Consider the following 10266-nt stretch of genomic DNA (forward strand, 5'->3'; position numbering starts at 1 on the left):
CACTCTCTGACTACTTTAAATATTCACTCTCTGACTAGTTTAAATATTCACTCTCTGACTATTTTAAATATTCACTCTCTGACTATTTCAAATTTTCACTCGACTATTTCAAATTTTCACCCTCTGACTACTTTAAATTTTCACTCTTATGACTTGTTAAGATTGTCACTCTCTGACTACTTTAAATATTCACTTTCTGACTAGTTTAGATTTACACCCTCTGACTAGTTTAAATATTCACTCTCTGACTAGTTTAAACAGCCTGACTTTGAAATCACTCTCCAATAGTGTTACTTAGTGACATGTTGAATTTGCAAACAAAAATGTTTGAATAAGTAGAAGTAAAATAAAATGGCCAATGATTTGCATGTTCCCCTGTATACATGTGAATTAATAGATACTTCACACAAATGTTTCTACTACAACTGGTACAATATGTGTGAGAAAATGTTATCTTGTTTTTTGATCAAAGAAAATAGCACAAGTCACCTACCTTGTCCCTTGAACAGATTTGAAGTTCACTATCAACCTCCAAGACTCTAGCAAACTTGATAAATCTCAGGTGATCAAAATTGTTTCGGATGCCAAGGTTGTGGCAGTCCCTGGCAAAGTAATCCCACTTGTCCGCATCAATACCATTCCGTTTGTTCGCAACAACCTGTAACATACCAACACCCAATGTAACATACCGACACCCATTGATTGTAACATACCGACACCCATTGTAACATACTGCCACCCATTGTAACATACCGACACCCATTGTAAAATACTGGCACCAAATGTAACATACCGACACCCATTGTAACATACCGACACCCATTGTAACATACTGACAACCAATGTACCATACTGACACCCAATGTAACATACTGACACCCAATGTACCATACTGACACCCAATATACCATACTGACACCCAATGTAACATACTGACACCCAATATACCATACTGACACCCAATGTAACATACTGACACCCAATATACCATACTGACACCCAATGTAACATACTGACACCCAATGCAAGATGTAAAATCAAGAAGAAGTTTCATGATATCTGACCAATAACCTTGATAGGTACATTCACTTGACCAGATCTAATAGCTGAACTAAGAAATAATTAAAATGTTTTACTTGATTTGACCATATGACCTGGGGAATAGGTCAAGGTCATTCATCTTTTAAATAGTATAGCCCTTCACCCAGCTTGCTTTTGGTCCAAGATGGTAACCGCTGGCCTTATGATTATTCCAAAGAAGTTGTTTCATGGGTTTAAAACAAACACGAAAGTCGAAGGTTACGCTATGAATTTCGCCACTTGCATCAAACGTTAACCAACTCTAATGCTAAGGTGATTACATAGGCCCTTCTATTTTTTTTAAACAGGTGAGCCCAAAAGAATTTAGCTGTACTTTTGTTTTTGGTTTGCGTGATGTCTGTTTAACTGTGTAAAACTGATTCATCTTACCTCATACAAAAAGCCTTTGCTTTTGTCACGTCCTTCAAATCGCCAGTTCTGTAAAATCACAAAGAGAATGTTGACATCCAGTCATAGCATCATAATTTAAATAGATAATCTTATGAAAGGCCTTCACACATGCTTGTTAAAGGATCCAATATACCCACTCTAGAACACAAGCATCCTAAACAAATATCTGGTATTTACGATTATTATACATTTGATACCTTTAGCTTTTAAAGGGGGACACGATAATTGATACAGAACGACAAAAATAATCTCACAAATTATTCATAGTAAGACCGAACTATAACGTGTTTATTCTAGTTACCCAGCAACCAATATCTAAGTAATAAAACCCAAGATGGCCACTAGCAGCGTATTAAACTGTGAATTACTGCAGGCCCATATCAACACTGACTTTGATATCTTCATTAAGGATTAAACCCCCTTGGGATGAACGTATGTTATCCAAGGTTTTTGAATAACGTAGAAAATTAATACACAGCATTTATGCCTAACACATGGGACTCTCTGATAAAAAGAACCATAATGTTAATGCTATGGAAAGTTACCACATCATATACACACAATTAAAGGTTTTGAAAAAAATGTGTTAAAATTCTGAAACATATTTTTTAAGTACCAGTAAAAAAGAACTTTTGTTGAAAAAATGCATTAGTAACAATACATTAATTACTTCAATTTAAAAAGATTTTATTAGAAACACTTCATCAGTATAAGCAAGAGGATCAAGATAATTAGATATATTACTATTGAATGGCATTGTTTACACAGCTTTCCAGATAGATTGTCTGAAAAATTTACCACAAAGCAATAAATGAAATGGGGTGTAATACCCCGGTACGGTAATAGGTTTTTAATACTGACCTGTCACAATACTCACCATCACACCAGCATGTATCAAATATTGGATAAGATTTTGATAAAATCACTTATCTATAATATATGCTTCAAACTGATTCCTCTGATTGGAGGAGAAAAAGACAAGGGACAAGTCGACAAATGTCTCAAACTTTTAACATTTTTATAATTTTGTCAGTTAATATTTACAGAGTTGATAACTGGAAATAACTGACCTGGTAATAGTTTGTAACACTTTTTCTATTCTTTAGAATTCTTTTGGTCTGTAAGAGATTGATCTGATTTATCTCAGACAATTGCCCGCACAAGCACAGAATTATTTCAGACAATGGCCTGCACAAGCATGGAAATATTTCAGACAATGGCCCGCACAAGCATTGAAATATGTGAGACAATGGCCCGCACAAGCACGGAATTATTTCTGACAATGGCCCGCACAAGCACGGAATTATTTCTGACAATGGCCTGCACAAGCATGGAATAGGTACGATATTCGTGATGATTTCAGTAACCCACGGTACTTATATAGGTGTTGAATGGGTGCAAAAATAAAACCCTAATTTCTGTCAGATCAGAAAGCCAGACAGCTTCACCCTTGTGAAAAATCATTTACCTCAGGTGAACAAAGAATCATGTTTCCCTGTAACAACAGCAATAAATATATATTTATAAAATTTGGATAAGACACAGTCCTCGGGACATATACTAGTATTTGACTTATCTGATGGTTTGACCCATGCTAAATTTACAAGTCCGAGGGAAACATTCGAGCCATCCGCTGTATTCGATTCATTTTTGACTGTATTTTGTACACGGTTATGTGATGTAAGGCCAATTATAGTCTGGTCAGTTAACTCAAAACTATATAAGTATGTCTAAAATATTTTTGATCAAACAAATTTTTAATGTTGTTATTATTTATATGTATACAAAACTAGCGTAGATTCCATGAAAAATTATGATTTCTCGGATCATAAAATAGATTCAGAAGAAGATAGCCTCATTAATTATACATATATATGTGGGTATCAATTTGGCAAAAGCCTGACACTTGCCATTATCTGGTTCAAATGGAACATTTTAAAGCCAGTAATTGCAAAGAAACCAATAAACAGTTCAAAAGACTTGCCAATATGCATGTGTGCCCTTCCCGGAATCTTAACACCCACCCCATCCATATATATGTGTGCCCTTCCTGGAATCCAATCCAGGGACCCCACCCCCACCCCCCACCCCCACTATCCGTATGTGTGTGTGCCCTTCCTGGAATCTTAACAACCCCCTCCACTATCCATATGTATGTGCACCCTTCCAGGAATCTTAACAACCCCCTCCCTTATCCATATGTGTGTATGCCCTTCCTGGAATCCCCCCCCATACTATCTGTATGTATGTGTGCTCTGCCAGGAATAAATGAAAAAAAAACTCCCCTATCCATATGTATGGGTGTCCTTCCTGGAATCCAAACACCCCCCTCCCTTATCCATATGTGTGTGTGCCCTTCCTGGAATCTTAACAACCCCCTCCACTACCTATATGTATGTGCGCCCTTCCAGGAATCTTAAGAACCCCCTCCCTTATCCATATGTGTGTGTGCCCTTCCTGGAATCTACACATCCCCCTTCCTTACCCATATGTATATGTGCCCTTCCTGGAATCTTAACAACCCCCTCCACTATCCATATGTATGTGTGTCCTTCCTAGAATCTAAACAACCCCCTCCACTATCCATATGTATGTGTGTCCTTCCTAGAATCTAAACAACCTCCTACCTTATCCATATGTATATGTGCCCTTCCTGGAATCTTAACAACCCCCTCCACTATCCATATGTATGTGTGTCCTTCCTAGAATCTAAACAACCCCCTACCCATCCATATGTATATGTGCCCTTCCTGGAATCTTAGCAACCCCCTCCACTATCCATATGTATGTGTGTCCTACCTAGAATCTAAACAACCCCCTTCCTTATCCATATGTATATGTGCTCTTCCAGGAATCTAAACAACCCCCTCCCTTGTCCATATGTATATGTGCCATTCCTGGAATAATGGAGCAGTATGCTCTTGATTGACATGTACAACTATACGTACAATGCTGCAAACCTGTTGAAATATTTGCAGAACCTTTAGATTTAGAGGATGGCAAAAATATAATGTACTCACCTCTTCGGACGGTCCTTTTATTTGCTCCTTGATGAAGATAAGATCCGTACCTGTGAGGCCATACTTATCAAATTCTGTATCCAGTCCATTCTTTTTCACCAGGTGATCAAACATGTCCACAGAGGCCTCCTCATGCTATAACAGAGGGTATCACAATTACCTTTATATAATTTCAAAGTTATAACAAAGTGATTGTTTGCTGTAAGAGAGCTGTACCACTTTTGATAGCTATAGACTGCTGTAGTAAGACTAGAGCTGTACCACTGATAGCTATAGATTGCTGTAGTAAGACTAGAGCTGTACCACTGATAGCTATAGACTGCTGTAGTAAGACTAGAGCTGTACCACTGATAGCTATAGATTGCTGTAGTAAGACTAGAGCTGTACCACTTTTGATAGTTATAGACTGCTGTAGTAAGACAAGAGCTGTACCACTGATAGCTATAGACTGCTGTAGTAAGACTAGAGCTGTACCACTGATAGCTATAGATTGCTGTAGTAATACTAGAGCTGTACCACTTTTGATAGTTATAGACTGCTGTAGTAAGACTAGAGCTGTACCATTTTTGATAGCTATAGACTGCTGAAGTAAGACTAGAGCTGTACCACTGATAGCTATAGATTGCTGTAGTAATACTAGAGCTGTACCACTTTTGATAGTTATAGACTGCTGTAGTAAGACTAGAGCTGTACCACTGATAGCTATAATTTGCCGTAGTAAGACTAGAGCTGTACCACTTTTGATAGCTATAGACTGCTGTAGTAAGACTAGAGCTGTACCACTGATAGCTATAGGTTGCCGTAGTAAGACTAGAGCTGTACCACTGATTGCTATAGATTGCTGTAGTAAGACCACAGATTGTATATGTAAATCAAGTTAACATTAATACCATGTTGATGTCATACCTTTTTGTAGCTGTACCACTGATAGCTATAGACTGCTGTAGTAAGACTAGGGCTGTACCACTGATAGCTATAGATTGCTGTAGTAAGACTAGAGCTGTACCATTTTTGATAGCTATAGACTGCTGTAGTAAGACTAGAGCTCTACCACTGATAGCTATAGACTGCTGTAGTAAGACCTGAGCTGTACCACTTTTAATAGCTATAGACTGCTGTAGTAAGACTAGAGCTCTACCACTGATAGCTATAGACTGCTGTAGTAAGACTAGAGCTCTACCACTGATAGCTATAGACTGCTGTAGTAAGACTAGGGCTGTACCACTGATAGCTATAGATTGCTGTAGTAAGACTAGAGCTGTACCATTTTTGATAGCTATAGACTGCTGAAGTAAGACTAGAGCTGTACCACTGATAGCTATAGACTGCTGCAGTAAGACTAGAGCTGTACCACTGATAGCTATAGGTTGCCGTAGTAAGACTAGAGCTGTACCACTGATTGCTATAGATTGCTGTAGTAAGACCACAGATTGTATATGTAAATCAAGTTAACATTAATACCATGTTGATGTCATACCTTTTTGTAGCTGTACCACTGATAGCTATAGACTGCTGTAGTAAGACTAGGGCTGTACCACTGATAGCTATAGATTGCTGTAGTAAGACTAGAGCTGTACCACTGATAGCTATAGATTGCCGTAGTAAGACTAGAGCTGTACCACTGATTGCTATAGATTGCTGTAGTAAGACCACAGATTGTATATGTAAATCAAGTTAACATTAATACCATGTTGATGTCATACCTTTTTGTATCAGGGCAAGATAAATGTCCAACCATCCATAGCCACTTAATTTAGTCTGTGGCCAATGTCTATTTGATATGCATGCATGCAATATCAGAAAGATCTGTCTAGTAATTCTTGAGAAATAGCATTAACAAAGTTAAACTGTCAAAATCTTGTTTTTTCAATCAGTTTCAATCTGAACTTTGAACCTGAAATATCGGGACCTTAAATTTCTTTCTGTGGCAGGTACTTTCTAAAACCTCAACTACTTACCTCCCAATTGACGCCAGGATTGGCCTGTGGGATGAACTTCCTGTCAAACAGGTGAGAAAATGGACCATGGCCTAAACAGAAACCATTGTAGGAAGACAAAAGACAAATATGTAATTTGTGGATCACTGCAATTACTTGGGAGTAGTGCTAGGTTTAACTGGAGAAGATTTGCTCCTCTAAAAAAAATATTCTTTACCGACATTTACCGGTGAGTAAAATATTATTTCCCCTGAAAAATATTCTATTCTGACATTTACCAGTATGAAGATTATTTCCCCTTACAAATATTCAATACTGACATTCACCGGTAAGTAGAAGTTTATATCCTCTTAAAATATTCTTTACTGATATTTACTGTTGAGTAAAAGATTATCTCCCCTTACAAATATTCTTTACTGACATTTACCTGTGAGTAGAAGATTATCTCCCCTTATAAATATTCTATTCTGACATTAACAAGTATGAAGATCATCTCCTCTTAAAAATATTCTATACTGACATTTACAAGTGAGTTTGAAGATTATCTCCACTTATAAATATTCTATACTGACATTTACAAGCAAGTTTGAAGATTATCTCCCCTTATAAATATTCTATATTGACATTTACCAGTGAGTTCGAAGGTTATCTCACCTTTTAAATATTTACCAGCGAGTTTGGAGATTATCTCCCCTTATAAATATTCTATACTGACATTTATTAGTATGAAGATTATCTCCCCTTATAAATATTCTATACTGACATTTACTAGTATGAAGATTATTTCCCCTTACAAATATTCAATACTGACATTCACCGGTAAGTAGAAGTTTATATCCTCTTAAAATATTCTATACTGATATTTACTGTTGAGTAAAAGATTATCTCCCCTTACAAATATTCTTTACTGACATTTACCTGTGAGTAGAAGATTATCTCCCCTTATAAATATTCTATTCTGACAATTACAAGCAAGTTTGAAGATTATCTCCCCTTATAAATATTCTATATTGACATTTACCAGTGAGTTCGAAGGTTATCTCACCTTTTAAATATTTACCAGCGAGTTTGGAGATTATCTCCCCTTATAAATATTCTATACTGACATTTATTAGTATGAAGATTATCTCCCCTTATAAATATTCTATACTGACATTTACTAGTATGAAGATTATCTCCCCTTATAAATATTCTATTCTGACATTTACCAGTGAGTTTGAAGATATCTCCCCTTATTAATATTATATACTGACATTTACTAGTATGAAGATTATCTCCTCTTATAAATATGCTCTACTGACATTTACCTGTGAGTATAAAGTTTGTCTCCCCTTATAAATAGTCTATGCCGACATTTTCTACTGAGTAGAAGATCTCCCCTTTTTCATCGGGATCACAGCTTATTACAACGGATGAGGTAGAGACCAGTGATTTCCATATAAAGGGAGGTAACCAGGTTAAATTATATATGGATCACAGCTAATTACCAAGGTCGTGGTAGAGACCAGTGATCTCCATATAAAGGGAGGTAACCAGGTTAAATTATATATGTATCACAGCTAATCACAAAGGTTGAGGTAGAGACCAGTGATCTCCATATTAAGGGAGATAACCAGGATAAATTATATATGGATCACAGCTAATCACAAAGGTTGAGGTAGAGACCAGTGATCTCTGCACAAAGGGAGGTAACCAGGTCAAACTAGATATGGATCACAGTTAATTACCAAGGTCGTGGTAAAGCCACAGAAAGGGAGGTAATCTATTCAAACTAGCTTATTACCGAGGTCATGGCATAGTCCAGCGATCTCCACACATAGAATGTCTTTGCTGGAGACATGGAGCTGTGGTTGTCTGTTTTTGATGGCCCGAACCAGTTCTCCTGCCAAATGACATACTCTGCAAGAAAGTAAGACTCATAGTAACATTTGGTTATAATCACCCAATGTATCGTTTTATTGCTTAAATGTAGCAGTGGCCATGCTTTACACTCTCTATCCTTGCCCAAGTAGAATGATATAGTGTAAATATGATTAAAGGTAAAAACAATTTCGACAATAGTTTAAGTTGTTGCCAGATAATGTTATCATTCCAACCTTACACTATGCTCAAAGTTTGGGGACAGTCCCTGTGAATATATTATACTCACCAAAGTGAGCTCTACTGAAAACTGCTGTGAACAGCTCCTGTGGATATATACTTAAAGAAATTTATATCCCCCGCTTTCAGGACATATTGTAGGTTAATATTATTTAGGTTAGGTTTAAACATGCGTGTATTGTGCTGTTGAGACATAATGCATAGCTTGAAACTCAAAGAAAAAAAAGCCTTATCTAATATTTGCTAGAGTTATTAAGCGGAAACTGCAGATAATGACTCTTAAACTGGTTGTAAAACTTGTTCGAGCCCTTAATGCGTTGAACCCTGTAAGTAAGTTTGAAGACAATCAGATAATATTTGCGAGAGTTAATGGTTATCGAACTCGGCCGAGCCATTAATGCATTTAACCCTGTGACCAAGTTTGAAGAAAATCGGTTTATATTTGTTGTTGTTATTCAAGGGGCCATTACTCCGCCAAATGGGGTCCGCTGAAAGTGGTCTTGAACTCGACAACAAACCCAAATTGACATCCCCCGTTTCTGTGAAAGTGGGGGATAAAAAGAAACACAATTTTGTACTTAAAGACCAAGTTCAGTGAAATTTGGTGGACATTCATGTGTAACATCGCCAAGGCAAGACAGATTGACATGTCACACCTCCGTAGCCATTTTTAAAAAGCGATGGAAATGGAGAACTATGTCACTGGCAATCATGGTCGCTTAGTGTGCTCGAGAACGGTAAGAAATTAGTTTCAACTGAAAGCCACAGTGTCCTTACGTTGGACCATAACTTAATCAAAATGATGTCAACGCCATCTGCAATAGTGCCGTGCACATGCTCCGAATGTGTATTGCTTGATGGGAGGCTTGTCCTGTTTACTGATGATTTTACACTTCTTCTCATCTGTTGACCAACAATATGTCTACTGACATTGCAATGATTGATATGCAAACGCGAAAATGGCAGATTTGGAGGGGAGTCTATTACAGTTTCGGGAAGCATTTGTAATAGTGTTAAAACCCCCTTAGTTGTCATCTTGGGCAATCTCACAGCCGTTATATAGCGGTATCAGGTCCTTCAGCCCCACATCAACCCATTCATCTGTCAGCAGAATCTTACCTTCCTGCAGAATAATGCCAGGCCACATGTTGTAAGGGTGTGTCGTACTTTTCAGAGTGTTTGATTTGTCCCCCACTGAACATTTTGTGGAACGAATTGGACAGGCAGGTTAGAAAATGCCAATAACAAAATAACAGTATTGCCCAATTGTAGCAGGCACTTCTGGAGGAATGGAAAAACATCCCAGCTCAAAGAATAAACAGACTGATGGGTTCTAAGGTGAGAAAGATACAGGGAGTGATCTTGGCCTGCAGAGGATACCCACCGTATTGAATAGACACTGCAATAGGACATGGGTGGCTATATTGTGACGTCATTCCTGACACTGTTGTTTGTGTTCCAACATATATTTTTAATTAGTCAGTAAGTATCCAGTCGACTGTTAAACTTAACTGTCATGAAATATCTTCAATAACCTTTACAAAATTTGCTACCAAAAACAAAATTGTGTTACTTTTTTCCATCATTATATTATACAACCCTAGACTTTACTAAAACCTGTTACCAACCCTAGGCTATGCTCGAATCTGTTGTGCGAAGCCCCTGGATAAACTAAGTAACAAGCCCCAAGCTGCTTGATAAATCGTAGCCTCTGGAAC

At 37.4% G+C, this 10266-nt stretch overlaps 1 protein-coding gene across 1 annotated transcript in view; it reads right to left on the bottom strand.

Moving 5' to 3' along the window:
- Positions 1 to 463: 463 nt before the first annotated feature.
- The window catches only part of LOC110451853 (deoxynucleoside triphosphate triphosphohydrolase SAMHD1-like), a 29598-nt gene continuing 19795 nt past the window's right edge, over positions 464 to 10266 (bottom strand). Inside the window, exons 2-7 of the mRNA XM_021500066.1 lie at positions 10177 to 10259; positions 8232 to 8347; positions 6470 to 6540; positions 4512 to 4646; positions 1471 to 1518; positions 464 to 658 (exon numbers count right to left, since the gene is read on the bottom strand). Coding sequence (XP_021355741.1) covers positions 467 to 658; positions 1471 to 1518; positions 4512 to 4646; positions 6470 to 6540; positions 8232 to 8347; positions 10177 to 10259 — 645 coding nt within the window. The 3' untranslated portion in view covers positions 464 to 466. The remainder of the gene's footprint in view (positions 659 to 1470; positions 1519 to 4511; positions 4647 to 6469; positions 6541 to 8231; positions 8348 to 10176; positions 10260 to 10266) is intronic.

The sequence above is a fragment of the Mizuhopecten yessoensis genome, unplaced genomic scaffold, assembly GCF_002113885.1.
Source record: "Mizuhopecten yessoensis strain PY_sf001 unplaced genomic scaffold, ASM211388v2 scaffold6215, whole genome shotgun sequence".
In the NCBI taxonomy this organism is placed as follows: domain Eukaryota; kingdom Metazoa; phylum Mollusca; class Bivalvia; order Pectinida; family Pectinidae; genus Mizuhopecten; species Mizuhopecten yessoensis.